We start from the raw sequence: 19,120 nt of genomic DNA on the forward strand, positions 1-19,120 counted from the left end.
TGGGATTGATTGTGTAGCCAATACATCCTTAAATTCTCTCAGTGTTTCGCAATAAGAACTATGTCCATCTACGAAATTATATTAATAAATGATTGTTATTAGTTCACTTGATATTGTACTATAACTATGTACACCATATTTTATAAGTTCTTCTTGTCGAAACGATAAAACCGTACTTCTATTCCAATCTTCATCCTAATATCTCGGTTCCCAATCCTCTCAACCGTACCCGAGAATCATCCGAAGGGATCGCATCAAGATTGCAATAAAGTTTGCCACAACATCCCCGCTACCGTTCTATCCTTCCGAATCTCGCCGCGAAATCTTCGATTATGAACTGACACCAGTTTGTCGGGCCGGCAGCCAAGTCCCCGCGCGTTCTCATTTCTCGAGTGTTGGACGTGACGTCTCAATCGGAGAAAACTACCGCCGTTGTCTGTTTACGCGTTCTATCCTCGCACAGACACACCCTCGGGTTCAACCCTCACGGAACATATACGAGCGCGGCGCGGCGTCAGCTCGAAAAGAAAAAGGATCACTCGAGCGTGTTGGATGTTATTGCCGTTTCTCGGTATAAGTAGCAACACCCGGGAGGAGTAGCGGGCTAAAACAGACGGGTAAACGAGCAGAAGACTCGCTGGCACATGCAACACGCGGCTACGACGATACAATTTGGAGCTTTGCACCAGAGGCATGTGACAATATCACGGCTACGTGGTACGTGCTCGGTGTGTGCCACCGAGACCGAACGATGCTTATACGCCAACCACCCCTCAACGGGTAACACGGGACGTGGCTCACACCCACAACGACGCGCTCCCGCGCACGAACTAGTAACGGAGAGACTCGGAACGCTGAAGAGGAAGCCGACAGTAAAAGCAAAGAAGATGGTCCGAGATTGTTGCAGGTAGGTGCGTGTTTCTCCGCGATCTTACATTATTTGGATTTGTCGGATTTATCAGACTTCTTAGACGAGCCCTTTTCCCGGAATAGCTTGCTCCTTCTTTTACAGATTACCGGACATCTGCGAATTTCAACTATCCAGCACGTTTTTGGTCTTATGCTAAATATAATTCTTATCGTTTTATTAGTACACATTTCTTAGTCTCCTCTCTAATACATCTATAATTGTGAAGGGCATATCTAAATGTCCTATATGATTTCTCTGATAGCTCGATTAATTTTGTGAATAACTACTTGCCAACACTCGTCATTTTGATGTTCAAAAAATAATTTTGATACAATTAATTACAAACTTCCGGTTAATCGAAGCTGAAAACAATTTAATAGCTACAACCAGACAATATCCGCCAATAAAATGTTCGCGATTTCCAAATATTACCAGTGGCACCTCATAATTGTCAACTCCGAATTAATTAAAAATATAATTTAACAGGTAGTTAAATTAGCTGCTCAATGCAATTCCGGAACGTTACCAATTGTACTTCAGATTGTAAAGTTGCATCGATGTAACTATCAATTTGTAACTAATTAAAACGAAACGTATTATACAAGTGATAATCGCGAAGTTATGAATATAATTTCTGTAGTACCTGAAAATTGCCATCGCTGTTTTAACCGGCGGGAGAACAAAAATTCTTATCGACCTAACTATGGACTGCACTGTGCCGCGATAAACTGGGAACGAAGATGCGTGGCGGCAAATATTTACGTAATTCACGAGACGTAAAATACGGAACCACGATTACCGCGTCTACCGGCGACGCAAGGCTATGCCGCGCGGAGCGACTCGAACAGAGATAGAAATACCGTTCTGTCGACAAGTGGAAATTAATTTCGATGTAGTTTCCCGACGCCGGTGAAGCATTCGAATCGAGATAAGGGAACCCTCCTCGCACGACCTTTAGGGTCCTTTAGTGACCCTTTTGTTAAGCGAATTCCTCCCCCGAGCCGTACATATCACTTAACCCTTGCGCCTATCGGCTTCCCTACACGCGTTAAACGGCTCCTCGCAGAACTTACGCGCTTTCGCTACCGAGCGACTCGCCGCAGACCACCGACACTGCTAACACTTCCCGTAATTAACTACTCGTTGCGGCAGTATCTTATTATTCTATGAGCAGCCAGCCAGAGCGCGGCCGCTATTAGGCATTAAAGCGAATTTACGCGACGACTTAATACGGCCTTGCCCGTGTAACCCGTTCATCGAACGCGCACTTACTACACCCGCGAGCATAAATGTTAAATCTCTCACCCACCATAACCGTGCGACAACGCGTCTAAAATTGCCGAGCGAAATATTGTTTTAATCAAACGACAAGATCTGTCTTCGTTTGCTGAATGAAATCTCGATTACCACCGATGTGACTCAAGTGCCACGGGACGTGTTAACTATGTCAGACGAATAGAAAAATACTGTGACCGTTTAGAGAGTTACATACAAACAGGAGCAGAGAACGAGATTTATGGATGAGTCGCGTCAAGCGGGTTGCTATTCATCGCCGGTGGTCGACACGATTTTTGTCGAGGCTACGTTTCCGGAGGTCCGTCGGAAAAAAAAAAGGCTTATAAATCAATGTTCGTCAGTGTACTGCGGGGAATATAAATTATCCGTGAAATGTTTTCGAATTACTTTTGTTTTGTTTTGTCGCGGAGAATCCATTGTTTAGATTCGAGCTTTTCCCCAAAGAGAAATATGTTTTTTTCTGGTTTTTGTTTTTTTTTTAGAAGAAAAAACAGGCAAAAGATAAAAAGGAAATAAAATACAATATTTGCTTCCTCTTCCTTCTTGTCGAAACGTGTCTGTTTTTAGTTTTTCGTTTCGGATACATCCAATCCTCTGAACTGGATAATTAAAGGAAACGGCGTTTGCGAAACCCTTGTAAATTCCCTGCAATTTTAATATCTTAACAGGGAAATATTTAAAAAATGATAGTACTACGATCGATGGTAGACCTAACGACTCAGAGGGAAGACTTAATTTCGTCATGAATCACCGGCGAACCATCTGCGTCCGCCAACAACCGGATTCCCCGAGAATTTCCCCGGGTCCTTGAGAATTTCGCCCTTCGAATATCGCGTTTTATGTTAGCCCAGTGCATATTTTAGTAGGATCCACTCCGTGGTCGGTGGATGAAGGAGACCGTCGAGCAAAGGTGAGAGAACAGGCGCGTGGCGGAAAGTCGAACAGGGAGGAGGCGAAGATCCGAGCCGAGGAGAACGATGTCGCGGGTATGGTCTCTCGCCCTCTCTCGTATCGGGGAATGCCGCCAAGTTATTTTAGACTTCCGTTCCTGTTCTCTTCCTTTTTGCCGACCGTTATTCGCGCGATCCACGTTTACATGACGTAACGAAATAATGAAGCAGAGTATATCGATGTATCGAGCTTTTGTCTTCTACCACTTCGAGTCCCAATAAAAAGAACATACCTCGATCTTTACACCCACGATCTTCTTCGAAGCAACAGAATATTTTTAGATCGTAGAAAAATAATTTGAGGAACCTACGCGATCTTTTTTTATAACCGTATAGTCGGGACGTGAATAGAAAATCTCATGGTTTGCATTTTATACGTGCATAAGGCGAAGGTGTACACCTACAAACATTGTAAAGTTACAATACTATGAATTTAAGGGTTAAGGATCTAGTTTACGATGACGGAAAGGGACCTGAGGTTTTCTTGAGTAACCGAGAACAGCCGCGCGAATTTACGCCCGCAATATTTTAAGGGCCATCTACCAGCTGCAGATCGTATAAATTTTGTTATAGGCTCTATAACGAAGAGCCCGTACGCTATTGGCGCGTTTCGCGTTAAGGCTTTCACTGTGCTTTTATATTTGACATTAGTACGTCTGTACCAGCGCTGGCCGACGAGTAAAGAAACTTTAAATAAATCGCGTGAAACGAAGTCGTTTAAAAACGGCAAACACTGAACATATGGAAACAAACTCAATTTCAACAATTTTTCATTTCATTTAACGTCTCGAATTAAATTAACATTAAAAAATGAATTTACTTCTTTACTCATTATTCGTGCGAAATTTGATCTACTATTTAATCTTTTTCTCGCAAATATCACATCTCGTTTATATTGTACGAATTAGAAAGAGGCTCTATTGATTCCGACCGGACACAATTTAAATAGTCAAGGTCTGTAACGCGCCGTCGCGGGTGCTATTATTCACTCGAGTTTTTCTTAAAGAGGAACCCCCCTGGCTCGCATCGTGTATCCTCGGAGGACAGCCTTTCCATTAAGCGAAGTATCTCACTCTCAGGTTTTGCAAATAACACGATTATGGGAAAAAAGCAGCGGGAGCGTAGACGGGGAAGTGGCCCGTAACGAGCATTAAATTGCATTTTCATTGTTATCGCGACATTGCCCGCCGTAATTCAACTAGCGCGGCTGCACTGTGAGTTTTGATTTTCTTATCTTGTTTATCGAACAAGCTCAATTACTGGGACCTTCTGTTTTCCGCGTGTAATTATAGAGCGAAAGAAATAGAACCGACACAATCTCACTTCCCGTTACAGTCACGGAATTTATACACTTAAAGTTGAAGTTTAAACGAGATCTAATCTTGAACCTCTTTTTAGACAAAATTCACTATGTAATACTTCATTATACATGATTATACAATATTATACATACGTATAGTGCAATAGTGATCGCTTTCAAACAGTTTTAAGTAATTTTTAATAGTACAGTCGTGAGCAATATTAAGTGGACGCACTTCAAAATGGAATAACTTTTTTAATAGACCAAAGGACATATATTCCTATGGAATACTAAGAGACTTCATTTAATACCTAATATGTAATAGAAATTTGTTAACAATTTTTGTTGGCATAATCGCGAAGAATAAAGTAAATGGTTTCCAAATATTTTATTGGAGATCTTTAATAAATAATTGGAATATTCCGTTTATTGATTCAAATTATATGTATATACAAGTGACTCAAAGCATTTCGGACTGACTTCGCATGCATACATAGAAATTATGACATGTCTTGTCTTTCTATCTCTAATACTTTCCATGCGTCACGATTAGTTGGACTCACATGTATATATTTCTTATACATACGTACGAAGTTAGTTCAACATCCCTCGAATCATTTGTACACAGTTACGTAAAAATCGGTTGATGTTGCTATGAGCTACAAACGATTAAAAATTAAATCGTAGGTTTTCATGGTTTTTGATTTATAACCGAGATAAATTAAAGAATATTTACATGATTCGATTTTTCTAACGATTTTTATCAGACTTAGAAATGTTATTTGATCGAATATTAAATGCATAAGTATGCAGTGCAATGCAAAAAGTGTGTCCATTTAATATCGGCTACATATGTAAATGTTTTTTTCCTAAAGATACTTTGCTGCACGGTGCGTCTTATAAAATACAATTTCTCAATGAATAAAGCATAGAAAAGAAAATCGAACTTACTTGTTTTCCTTTTGGTCGCCGTTGCTCGACTGCGACGACGGCGATGGCTGCTGCTGTACCTGTTGCTTCGAATACGGATGATGATGATGCACGACGTTGTTGTTATTGTTGTTGTTGTTATTGTGCATGTGCACCTTGTTCGCGTTACTGTCGGTGGGTGAGCCTGGCGAGATTTTACCCGCCAGAGCGTTCAACGATTGAAGCATTTTCATAGGAATTCTTCTGGCGACCGGTTCGCGGTGCCTCCCTCCCTCGGTCTCCTTTATCCTTGGGGAAGACAGGATTACTCGTAGTTTACGGTTTGAAGGCGTCAACCCTCAAACGCTACCGTGCGCGTGCCAACGAATCAAATCGGTAACCGTACCGAAAATTTATCTATTAAGGTAACGCAAACAGTACCCGCTCTCACGTTCGTCGCAATCCCGGCTCGTTACACGAATTCCTTGTTTCTCTCTTTACTTTTAAATAGTCGACACAGAAAGCAGAACACTGTTCACGAAAACCCAATTGCACTGATCACACGATAACACCGATAATAATCTGTCCCTCGGTCCGTTGCCGCAGATTATCAGAGGAACTTTCGACTAACGTTCAACGTTCGAATCGAGACTGCCGAATAATCCCAGCTATCGATTAGCCGCTCCTTCGAATCGCTATAAAAACAGATGAAAACATATTGTCGTTACGTTGGTTCGAGCTATAGGTCGAGGAGAACAATCGGTGTTCAGCATATGCGCTGTTGTTTTTGTTTACATATATACGATGATGTTTGCTGTAAAATTTCTGGTTTCCGAAAGATATTCGAATTTCCTATATGTATTAGTAACAAACGTTTCAATCGAGTATAGCTTTTGTCCACTGAATGGTACACCGTCGAATAAAACAACTTCAATTCGTTTTACCTATCGCTACACGTTCAAATTGATGGCCTAGATTTACGTTTGCTCAAGTAATTGGAAAATTTTGATTGCACAAACTGTGAGAAAACATGAATAAATCCGTGTGAGCGTGTAAGTGAGAATGCACGTCTGCGTATAGATGCGATTTGTATGAAACTCAATATGGAAAAATAGTTTTCAATATTTTACCTGTATGTTTGATATAATATAAATATGTCTAGAGCACACAGAATGAGAAATAACAGGAATTTTTTTATAAATATATTCTAGTTTTTGTTAAATTGTAGAGGACTTCATATAATACTCTCTATTTGTCTTTAATTAACTAGTGACAAACTGATCTCGAAGAAGGCCTGTGCTTCTTTCACTGACGATAATTTACGAACGTTGAGTAACAGGGTAACACTTCAAAGAACATCGTCGAGAACGTATGGAATCGGAGGAGAACGCATACGTAGCGCACCTCCAGCGCGAAACATTCAACAAGTCAATTAAAAGTTCAAGTTTAATTAGAAACTCTGCTTGTATACACAAATCGGGTCATTACTTAATTTCCCTTAAACTATTCTTTTACCATTTTTAAACATATTTTTCATTTTCCTGTTCAAACGTCTATTTAGCAGTGAAGTAACACTGTTAGCTTGCCAAATATTATGGAAACAGTTTTCAGAATTATAAAATACGCGTAACTAAATATTGAAAACGCGAAAGACGTTCTTTTATGAAAATAAGAAAACTTGTGACAGATTTATATTAAAACGTATCATAATATAATAAATTCAGTGGAGAAGGAAAATCTAAACACGTGAAACCTAAAACATGAGGAATGAGGATGAATGTTTAGAAAATATATTTTTCTGGTAATTAAATTTCGTATTGAATTCGGAGTTATTGGGAGGACTCGTTTGTACACAGTTCCGTTTCCTGTCTTTAGGCAGGGGTCGGGTGTCCCAGGAGCGCGATGGTACTTACTGTGAGCAAAAAGCCGTACGAAAATAGGACAGGGATGAGAAACTGCAACGGTTTCTCCTCGTTCGACCGACAATCTGCAGCAGCTTCTTCGGGGATTTTCGGCGTCTCGAGTGTCCCTTTGTTTCGAACGGTATCGCGCTCCGTTCTAAGACGTGTTCGAAGACGCCTGGGAGAAGCATCTGGGAAAGCTTCCGCCCCGTTATTTACCGTGGAACACGACGCAACCGAACGAACCAACGCTCGAGCGTAATGAGCGTACCGGGAGAGAAACAAAAAGCACGAATGAACGAACGTACGAACAAACGAACCAACGCCCGAATTCAACTACGATAAACTTACTCGCATAACGTCGCGACGCGTTAAACCGTTGATAGTCGCGGGCACCTCGTCATCCTCTCAATGTATATTAAAATATATGCATAATTTTCATTATATTCGCGTACGTGGTTAAAAGATATAATGTTAGATTGATCATAGAAAGTATATTCTTGTATTTTTTTAAATATAACTAATTTCGTATGTGAGAATAAAATTCTACCAAATAAAATTCTACCAAATAATCCAATAAATTAACATGTTTTGAAATTAACACGTTTGTCTTTCTTCGAGTCTCGTAACTGCTAAGCTTGACAACGACAACTGCCAGTTTCGTCGTCGTATTTTTCTGGGATCCCACAATAATTTTTTCGGAAACAAGCAAATCAATCCGAATTATAAATTGACGAAATTTCCTCATGACGATTATATATCACTGATAAAAATATCTAATTGATAAAAACACACGATCTGTAGAGAAACTACGATTATACCGGAATTTCATTCGACGGTTGAAGAAACGTACAACAAGGGCAAACAGCAAAGACAGTCGGAGGCGAGACGAAGAATGAAGAAAGTCAAACTGGAGCCCGGAGGGCGCAGAGGTAGAGACGCAATTACCGGAACTGCCACCACTGTCAAGTGTCAAAAGGGGTCACGAATAATTTAGCACGCGAGCGGCGGGGCCAGGCGAGAAAGAAAGCGCGGCGAAGACAAGAGCTCGCGGGAAGGAGAGGGTAAGACAAGGGAAATAGTGACGCCCGCGGGCTGAGAAAAGCGCGCAGGAAAGATAGCCTCGGCTCCCTCAGGTTACCCTCTAACTCTAGCGCCTTTGTCCTTACGTTCGCTCTTCCCTTCGTCCTTCCCTCTATCCCTCTCAGTCCAGACCAAACGTCGCGGGACGAAACTCTCCTTTTCGGTTGAATTCCCAACTCGAATTCTCTTTATCGCTGACCACTTGGCACGTTAAACCGTCAAATTAAAATCTCGAGACGGTTTGAGCACGAGATGATTAGAGAGTGAAAGTTGAAGTTAGGGGAGACCGACGAAAGCGTTTTCACCGATTGTTCTCCATCTTCGTACGAGGGTCAATAATCACCAGGAATAAATGTTTCTTATCTTCAATTTGTAGAAACGTTTTGTACAAATTATCAAACGAGAACATTATGTACTCAACAGTCAAGCCTGGAGTGAACATCGTCTAATATACTATCATACTCATTGCATAAAAACTTCTAATCTCATTCCAAGTAACGATTGACTCATCCTCATGTCGCAATACGCAATTTTCAAATTCTGTCGATTCCAACCTGTTTGCGCACCGTCGGCGGACGATTTGTCCTCGTTCCTCTCAGGCACCTTCTGCTTCCTGATCGCGATCCTTCCCCGTTTCCGTGACTGTGCTCAATTCGATCGGAGCTCTACGAACCGGATACGGTGATAACGATGACGACGATGCTGGTGCGTAGAATAGATGCGAACCCGCGATATCAGCGTGAGTTAAAGCGAACGGCGATCTCGTCGACGCCACCTGAGCACTACGACTGACGACAAGAGCCGAGCAGCCGGCCATCGTATCTTCGGATAAGCCTTATCGGTGCCCAAAGACCCCACCCTTCGCCCATGGGCCGCATCCCTCACGCCTGTACGAGCGCGTTTTCACGTTTCTCGGGCGCGCCGCGCGGCGGAACCGAAGCCGGGATGTGTTCACGGTACGCTTGCTCGCGCGTAAGCCTGCTTAAGCGCCTCTATGGGCATTTACGCTCGACTTTTCTTCGATGCTTTCAACGCCGAACACCTGTCACACTCTCTGTCTCGCGGCTTTTCCTCTTTGCGGCTCTTCCGACTCGCCTTTCTCCTCGACGTGGATCAGCCAGGTATCACGGTACTTGTTGCGACGCAGAACGTACAGTAAATCGAGCTCACAACGCAGAGCGGTACATCAATTGCGTTGTTCTTACATGCCCTTCGATGAACATAATGGATCTCTCTTGATGTGTAGAAAGAGAGAGAGAGAGAGAGAGAGAGAGAGTTCGCTGAGCGGATGGAAAGCTGCGTCGGTCCTACGACGACGGGCTGCCAAGTGTCATCTGCAACCAACGAGCGTTTTTAGTTTCCTAGGGCGCATTGGGACTAGCGAAGGCGAGTCGTTCGTGTTTCCATGCAATTCGCTTCTACGATTGTACCAGGAATTGGAGGGCAATCGAGGGAAAGGTCTCTAAGGGCTGGTTACGTTTGCGATTGTGCTCGGTAATGAGAGGATTGCCGTTTAATTTCTACATATATGCTTTCAACACCTACTCATCCAACTTGTTCATCATATGTTGTACCATTAAGTTACCACAATATTCGTATATGTGTGTGATCTGACCTAAAACCACTGAATTCTTTAAAATCAAGGATCCTTCAGATAAGAAGAAAATTTAATATGTTTAGTATAATGATCTGTATAATGCACAGTATCTTGTTTCGATTCAATAATTACGGAAACTTAAAATTTAACCCCCCTCCCTTTCTCTGTTGAAATATTTGTTGCTTCTCATATTGCATAATAAAATCTGTTTCTGTATTTTTTTAATTCCTTAAAGGGTTAAATAGGAAGATCTAAGATTATTAAATTAAAATAGTAGAAATAGAAAATGTATTAAATGTTTGTACGTACTCATGTACAATTAAATGAACCTCATAAGAGATTTCAAATTCTACGAAAAAGAAAATAAAAATAAATGTAGCTTAAACTGCGTTTAATACTTGGGCGTGAGGAATTCGCCCTAAACCCGGATGCGTATGGAAGGTGAGGCGTGTTTGCGATTAAACACTTTTTCACTGGCAGCAACCAGACGGTGACGCGATGAGCCAGAGAGTCGCGAAGCGGTTCTCTCTCCTCCGAGATTAGATAACAGTTGGAACGTTTTGTACCGCCTACTTACACAATGAGCGTCGACGTCCATTCGACGTTCCTTGCGCAAGCAAATGCTCGACGACGACGTGCACAATGAGCGGTAAAGAAGACGAGTAGTCGTTAAACGGACGCGCAGACACGCGTACCTTCGTCTAAATTAAAGCTTTGCTTGTCATCAACGGGTGAGAACGAAACGTTTTTACGGCTCCTATTCCGTCATAAAAGAAGAATCCAATTAATCCCTTTGAAGTTTACGACGAAATTACGTTGTCTGTTGTACACAATACACTCGTATATATACATATAATGTGTATTCGCTTATCAACGTTTCATTCAAGGAATACCAAACCCGATTTTGTACGAAAGTACTCAGCAAAAGTAAGACGACCATGATAAGATACACTTTCAGGTAGGAGTTTTAAGATATACTTACAGAACGTAAAGCTTTATACAATCTAGAAACCAAATATAATTCAACACGTACAGTGAAGTAACTCAATTTTAAAATGTGTACGAACACTTATGGATTTCACTATACCTTCTGCTCTCAAAGTAGATCTCGGTTTAGATGAAGATGTAAGTGTGCGTAAAAAATATTAAAGTCAGTAATGAGTCAGTTCCTCATCAAAATAACAATGCATAGGCTACGGTGGGCGCCGGTATCGTCGTTGCATAGCTAAGCACCAACATACGTTTGCCAGCTGGAAACAGCCGTTTGCAACTCGACAAAGAGGTATTGTTCAGTTGAGGGATCCATCTACCGCTTGCCTTAGTGCCTCTACTATTTACACGGCCTAACTCAACATTATGTCGCAAACTTTACACCCGGCTCCTCCGGACGTCGAATATCCCTCTCGAAACGCGACTTCTGTTTAGTTTTGACAAGCGTTACCTACTCCGGTCCATTATCAAGCGAAAATAGAGACGGTTCATTTGAATTTGTTCCAAGCTGCATGATTATAAATATTGAATTCCTTCAATCCAACATTTTCTTAAATAAATATGTGACAATATAAATGAAAGGGAATATCGAGAACTTCTATAAATGGCCTTTAAACCATGAATTAAAACAATTAAAATCGTCCAGTTATGTAAATTAGGTGTCGCATTAAGAAATAATAAATTGAATGACGTTTTCTCAAAATGTCTAAATGAATCTTATTATTTAATGATTTACGAGGCGAAGATGATCCAAGGTATACATGTTTCAACGACAATATCACGATTAATCATTTCGAGAGCAACGGAGATGTAACGTTTTTCGAAGTTACTTTAACGACGTCTACGGAGACGTCTAAACTCGGATCAATAAGGAGCCAAGTGGCTTCTAACTCGCAGGTAACTGCATATGCCTAGGAAAGCGAGGTACCAAGGGGAATTTTCAACTCACGAAGTTTGCGATACCCATGCTAAGCTGCTGAAGGCATATTTGGTTCAACTTGCAACAGTACTGAGCTTCTTTTTTCACCTGAAGTTTTACTGCGAATGTACAATGTAAGAACTGTCATTAGATAGCAAGTATTATGTGCAAGATGTAAATAACTTGTTATCAGGAAAGTAGAAAGAGAAAGGAACTGGAATGCAGATCTAATAATTATGACATTAATTTTTATTAGTCGTTGGAAAAGCTTCAACGGGAACAGCATTTAAAAATTTGAAAGTCTACAAAATCCATAAAATGAACGGCACGAACAATTTTTCTTCAGACGTTGGATTTACATAAGGCGTCTTCACTCACGGAGTCGTCGGTGCAACGAGAAATAGTCGTAGGTTAACAAACAGAGAAATGAAAAGTCATGAGAACGATATTAGCATTGCAAATTGTCAAGGGCGCCACGCCGCCCGCGGCGTCGTTATAGTTCTTTTGTTCATTAGTGCAAATCATCCTCACACGACAGATAGATGTTTCCATGTCATTCTAATCGTTTTTTAAATGAAAATTTCTTTTCTTTACATTATAAAAATTTAAATTATAAGTCTTATTCTAATTTATACAATGTTTTTCACTTGAATAGATTCGCATAAAAAATGTACAGTTACTTCAAAGGAAGGAATTGTGGTTACAATTCCTGCTTAATAATTAGATTTATTTGAAATAATGCTTTGCGATAGATTAGAGAAATATTTTTAACAATTCTACGTATAATCATTTTACATTTCTAATTTATTTTATTCATGTGATATACACTTCGCTAGGAAAAACTAGTCTGAGCTATTCGAGATTAGTCGAGTTAACAGTACTGTACAATTAATATTCTCTTATTGCGTATATTTTAATTGTTTGTTGTTGATGTGAATGACTTAAAAGAATAAGATTATTCGACACTTACGTATCATCTAACAACAGCCACGAAAAACCATTGCTATAATGATAAAATATGAATTTTTGGACCAGTCTAGATTAGTCATTGATTAATTAATTGATTATAAAAAGCAGCTATCAATGGAATGCGATCAACATTCATTCGAATAAAATTAAATTGGGATTATGGCAAAACTTTGAAGTCTAATGATGAACAGGAGGAAGGGAGATATTGGGTGACTAGGTAAATAATGAAACTGATGCGACGTTGTAGTATCATTGGCGAAGTACAAAACGTGATCGGGTTGATGGGAGTAACCGCGAAAGGTGGCGAGTTTGTTAGTACAATACTAATTATAGGTCAGGCTATGATCGAATAACATACGGGCAACGGAACCAACGCAGACATCGTCGTTGAATACCTCCTTTAACACGGTTGCACAGGTGCGCCACGTCATTCATCGGCCCGATACGCCCGACCGTTATTAGCAAAATTGCGTGAACTAATTGGCTAATTAGCGATTAGGAACGTACGTACCGACAATTTGTTCCGATGTGTTAATGAGTTATTGTTATCGGTTTGCTACGGACGGTACAATTATACTTGGTCGAAAGTCTAATCGAAACTCATCACTCGAGATGGAGAAAAATAGTAGAATCATGGATAAATAAAAAAATCTATTTGTTTATGATCATCCAGTCGAGTAGAATAAATATTTGGTTAGCAACTAAATGATTGCAGATTTTATCAAGATAGACTTCTTATCTAAAATCCGCAATTACTGAGTTGCCAACCTAATAAAAATTTTATTATTAACATTGTTCTTCCGACGTCTGTTTTCTTTTTAATTACAGGAAATCCGTTTTTCTAAGGTACACAAACTTTTGGGATTGACTGTATAGCCAATACATCCTTAAACAAATAACTTGAAAGATTTTAATTAAAGTCAAATTTTGGACAGGGTAGGATAGAAACAGTTATAGAACTTATTTGACAGTAACACCAAAAATAGATTAACATCCATAAAATTCGATAAATCGTTTTCACGAGAACGACATCCAGTAATAGTTTGAAGTAAAAATTTGAAAAGTGTCTTTTGACAACGCTTGGTAGAAATAGTGTTGAGTTAAGAGCTAAAATTGAACATGCAAATGATTATTTGAGCTTTAAACAATCAATAAATGAAAAAAAAAAAGGAAAATCGCAGGAACGTTTCATTGGAATAATTCCAGGGATGAGTTTCATTTAACGGTTGGGGATCAATAAGTCCACATTACAAAATGCAAACAAGCCGTGAGTCTGCAACGGTGGGAATGCAGGATCCGTTTCTGGGCACCGCTAATTTATTATTACTACATATTCCACTGATACCATTGCGCGCATTCAAACAACCGCACATCGTCGCGCAACGGAAGGTTATAACGTTCGAACGCATTCCGCGATATTACGGCTGAGACCTCGCATTCGATAGATTGTAGAATTCCCCTCGACGATACGCTGCATTATACGTGATTTATTTTTCCTGACAACGTTCAACTCCTAACATTGACGGTAACGCGCGACAAACCAGTTATTCGGACAGAAACTAATTAATTACTGATTAACGGTGAAAACCAAAATCCGTACCACCCTGACCTGCTATATTGATGGATTGCTATTTCCGGGCAGCTCCGGCTCGTTTATATTCGCGCCGATTATATTCATGCCGTATTTTCACCGGCAACGAGGATCGATTTGTATCGGCTGAAAAGCGTTCCCACTCTAAATTACATCCGAGCATTAACGAGAGGAGAGACGGTCGTTAATGTGAATAGTCGCCTGTGGAACTCTCGCGATCGGTTAAGTGAAATAATCTCGCGACTGATTTATATTTATGCGGTTTTAAACCTCCCTTTTGGGCAAAGATAGGATACTAAAAGTGAGGACTTTCTGTATTAAATTGGAAATTAAAAGCGGTTTCATCATTTCAACGTGTCGTTTTTTATGCTGCCTTGTATATTATTTATTGGTACGCTATTTGCGTAAAACTCACAGGAGTAATTTGAGCAAGCAGTTTTAATAGAATTGCCAGTGGAATAAATGCAATTGTCTTTGTCAATGAAGTTTAAAACGGATTTAATGGTAACGAAGAATATCTTGTTTTAGTTCCCAAACTCGATACAGTGAGATGCAAAGAAGATCTGCCGGCAGCGTTCCATCAAGATTTACACGTTTGACATATTTTTCTGATACTTTTCACGATATTCTAATTATACTCGACCGACCCACTTGTCGTGACTCAAATGCAGTAACACAATCGTGTCACCGATTGTTACTATGAATTCAATGTCGTCGGGGATATCAAAATTCCAGACACAATAGCCGCATGGTACAACGAAAACGTTTACGAGAGTTATAAATCTTGTTATACTTCATTTATACGAATACGTATACGTCCTACGTACAACCCGAAATCGTTTTCTCGATTGCTAACGATGACTGGACGAGTTTTGTCGAGGCGCGAGTAATAGTGCCACCGATGGCACCATGGAAAGGAGCCAATGCCGCGAGAATCACGATCGCGTACAAAATTACTTGAAAGCCGTGTTTGGATCGAGATAGCTGAATTTAACGATTATTATAGCGTCATTACGTTCGAGATAAATTTTCTACTCGGAGTTTAATACGTGCAACGACTAACACAAGTATTTGCGGACATTTGACAATATTCACGAAGTTAAAAAAAGAAAATCGATTTAATAAATTTAAAGCGTCGTATTTGATGTAACAAAGAATTATTTTTGTCGTATCTACCATGAAACGTAATATAAAAGTTACGTAAGGCGTGTAATAAATTTTGCAGAACGTAAACATGTAAGAGCATAGATATGAGAAAGTGAAAAATGTTCCAAGGAAATTTACAGGCGTATTCGTTTGAATTTATTAGTGACTAATTTGTTTCTATTCACATATTTTATATGAACTCTTAATATAGTATTTCAATTGAATTTATAATTTGAAACAGAAATATGTCTGTATGGAAATTAATCGAGAAATTAATCAAGAGATATCGCTCTTTTTAATTTCTTTACTATGTTGCGATATAAACTTGGCTTTGAGAATATCAATGCATCATTAAATGTGGAGATATTGATCTCGTGGATAGGTAAAATATTCATGATTTTAATATTACGTTACTACACGAGTTTGTATGCAAGAATTTTAAAATAGATTTTGATCGAAAAACGATATGAATATTGGACGTCGATATTGGAGAATTCCAGTGGCATATCGAAGTTCGATTGACATATTTTTAACGATTTCTCACGTACATAATACGAATATTGATAATAATATGATTAAGTAAATCATGTTAATAATCACACTCATGATTACGATTATTATCGGGTCATCATGATATGCAGTATCGAATTTAAAATTCCAACTACTGATTAATTATTTTTAAAAACAAAATATAGTATTTCTATTATTCAGAAGAATATAATTATAGAAAGGTATAAAGTATGTTAATTATAGAAAAGCATGCGAAAGAATGGAAGGTCAGGGTACGTTTGGAGTAAACTGTTGCTTCGGCTCGGATTCTTGGAAAAATAAGAGTGATCAATAATCCCAGGTGGAATTTCAACCAAACATTCCAACCAGCAGCTATTATGGCTTATTAGGAAATTCCGCGATAAACTATGGTAAAATTGAGATACAGTTGCTTTACTCCATTATCGTGGATATCAAGTGTTCCGGGATCGAATTTCGCTTAGATACAATGTTCACACACGTTACCAGCCACATGATTTATACATTTACTTGCGTGTCTATAGTCAACCGTATCCTCCAACATGAATTCTATAAGAAAGATAAGCACAGAACCTAGAAATAATTTGATCGGAAGTGGAAGTTTTTCAAGTAGATTAAACGAGCTATCCTTATACTATCTATAATGCGAATATTTAAGTGAATTCAAGATCCATGAAACTTTCATAAATCCAAAAATAATTTTCAAAAATAAAAGATTCATTATAATTTCATCGTATGGTAAACTGGTTAAGAGTACTGGATAAAAAATTAAAAGGGAAAGAAAGGCCAGGAGCATAAAAATACTTTTGTCATCTAGATGGATTTAAATGTGATCGTATACCACAGAAAGATATAATAGTTATAATTTAATAGAAATAAATGTGCTTGGAGGAGCGAGTGATTAAATTTTTCTGAATGTGAACCTAAATCCAATTCTTGGGTGGATAAGGTTAGAATAAGATATTATTATAATAATTTCATTTTATAAAGATCAATTAATCTAGATTTCAAATCAAATCGTCATTTCAATTAATTCAGTTTGAAACGCGTTGCATTTGTGATCATGAGAGCAGTTTAGAGTAGAATAATCGAAGGTTGGAAAATTGTTGTTCGATCTTGGATAGGAAGAAAAAGAACAGTCAGAGTCGTTCATGAAATCGAGGAAAAAGCGGGAAATAAACAGCAACCGGTGCTCCTTAGAGAATTGGACGGATTTATCTCACAGGACAGCGAACAGCCGTGACATAGGCAAGTAGACCGTATGCAGCCTCTCTCACGAAGCGTCTCCAATCATGAGATTGCTCAATTGTAACTTCGTTTTTATCCTGTTCCGTATCCGTTCTCCGCATCCCTCCACTCGTATTGCTTGCTTTTCTCGCAATCCGACTTTCTATTATCCCGGCACCAGAAAAAAAAATAGCTGGCGAGATTAAAAAGCATGATTACGTGTTTTCAAAGATCAATGATTAACGAACATCCCGAGATCCCGATTCCAAGGAATATCGTCATTTAATTTCGTTTCAATAGTAGAGATCGAAGTGATTAGGGTAATTGACAAATAATTGGAATATTTCAAACCTCTGAGAAGGAAGCAATTGAATAAATTATAAATCAAAGGTTTATTATGAAATCTGAACCCATTAGTAGATTAATTGATTTTCAGGAAATTATTTAGGTCAAACTAATTTTAATTTTCTTCAACCTTAGCAGCCTTAATGGAGCTAATGAATTTTCATTAATAGTAGGTGTGCGACTGTTGTAAATCAGACAAGGCACCGTGATGAAATAATCATTAATCACAAGCATTAAATGGGTCCGCTAACAAACAACTCTTCCTGCCTTCTTTAACGCTCTTTAAACCCGCAATTCTCCGACTAACCCCCTTTTACGGTTGATAAGTACCGAGAGAACCAAGTGCCCGGTGACACGGCAAAACTCACTTAGCCCCAATGATGAGATAAAGTTCGTTAATTTTTATTTGAGTGACGGTCTCGCGTCGCTGAACAAATATTCCGTGTGGAGGCATACAAATGACACGGTGCCGCTGTTGAATACGAAATAAACAGACGAAATAAGCATTTTTCTGTTTTCGTCTAGAAACAATGTAAATCATACGGCTACTTAACAGGCCTAAGTTTATTATAGGTAAACATGGAAATGTATCATGCACTGAATATTGATTCTGTTTGAGCAACACGTGCACTTTCGGAACAAAGTTGGAGGAAAGCTCCATTGATCATAGTCATACTGCTTGGCAGTAGCGTTTACACAAAAAGGCAATACAATGTGTGCAAGCTCTGCACAGTTGCATATGCGTCGATTTTATCGCTGACACCGGGGAACATTCGGTATTTGTACAAACAGTATTATTGTTCATACGTACGTCACGTACACTATGTTCCTAGTTGCCGATAATTAAGCAATTTATGTGTTGTTGCTCGGATCCTACACAAACAAGGAACTAGCTGTTCGAATCTAATCTGAAGTTATTAGACGTAACCGTATACCGAATCATAAATGTCTCAGTTATTAAAATTTACAATAGTCAAATTTAATGTAAAAATAAAATCTGGATAGAAATTTAGTTCGAATATTGACATGAGCCAATATGTGCTTTTGTCACTGTTTACATTTTTAAGGTTGTAGGATCTCTAGCAAGAGTTTAAGACATGTAATAAAAAGCTATGTCCAATATTTGAAGCAATGAACTTTTAGAAAAAATGATAATTACAGAAGTATGAGATTTATAAAATTGTTCGACCTGTTCTTTTCAGTCTTAAGGTATTTTTAACGCATAACTTCTAATATTCTAATACAGTTTTGGCATTTTTTTATTGAACTGTATGTGACTTGCAATTGTCTACATGTCCCATAATTCTTACTTTTGCGTACTTTTTATTGTATATCTCAAATAATATTCTCGAAATTGACATTATTTCAATTTTAAAATATTCTTAAATTATTTATTAAGAATTATACAAAATTACAAAATTCTGTCATTTTTGCATTTATACTTTTTATAAGTGAAATC

At 38.8% G+C, this 19,120-nt stretch overlaps 1 protein-coding gene and 1 long non-coding RNA gene across 2 annotated transcripts in view; one reads left to right on the forward strand and one right to left on the reverse strand.

Annotated features, from left to right (window-relative positions):
* Nucleotides 1–19,120, reverse strand: part of LOC108629652 (putative uncharacterized protein DDB_G0285119) — a 162,488-nt gene that overhangs the window by 94,518 nt on the left and 48,850 nt on the right. The window contains exons 2-3 of the mRNA XM_026817629.1: nucleotides 8,904–9,683; nucleotides 5,408–6,060 (exon numbers count right to left, since the gene is read on the reverse strand). Of these exons, the coding sequence (XP_026673430.1) occupies nucleotides 5,408–5,619 (212 nt within the window). The 5' untranslated portion in view covers nucleotides 5,620–6,060; nucleotides 8,904–9,683. The remainder of the gene's footprint in view (nucleotides 1–5,407; nucleotides 6,061–8,903; nucleotides 9,684–19,120) is intronic.
* LOC113464915 (uncharacterized) lies at nucleotides 10,625–13,530 on the forward strand. The gene is made up of 3 exons (XR_003389784.1): nucleotides 10,625–11,989; nucleotides 12,112–13,041; nucleotides 13,158–13,530. It is a non-coding gene; the product is annotated as an uncharacterized LOC113464915 (long non-coding RNA).

The sequence above is a fragment of the Ceratina calcarata genome, unplaced genomic scaffold, assembly GCF_001652005.2.
Source record: "Ceratina calcarata isolate Rehan_Ccalc_2016 unplaced genomic scaffold, ASM165200v1 scaffold136, whole genome shotgun sequence".
NCBI lineage: Eukaryota > Metazoa > Arthropoda > Insecta > Hymenoptera > Apidae > Ceratina > Ceratina calcarata.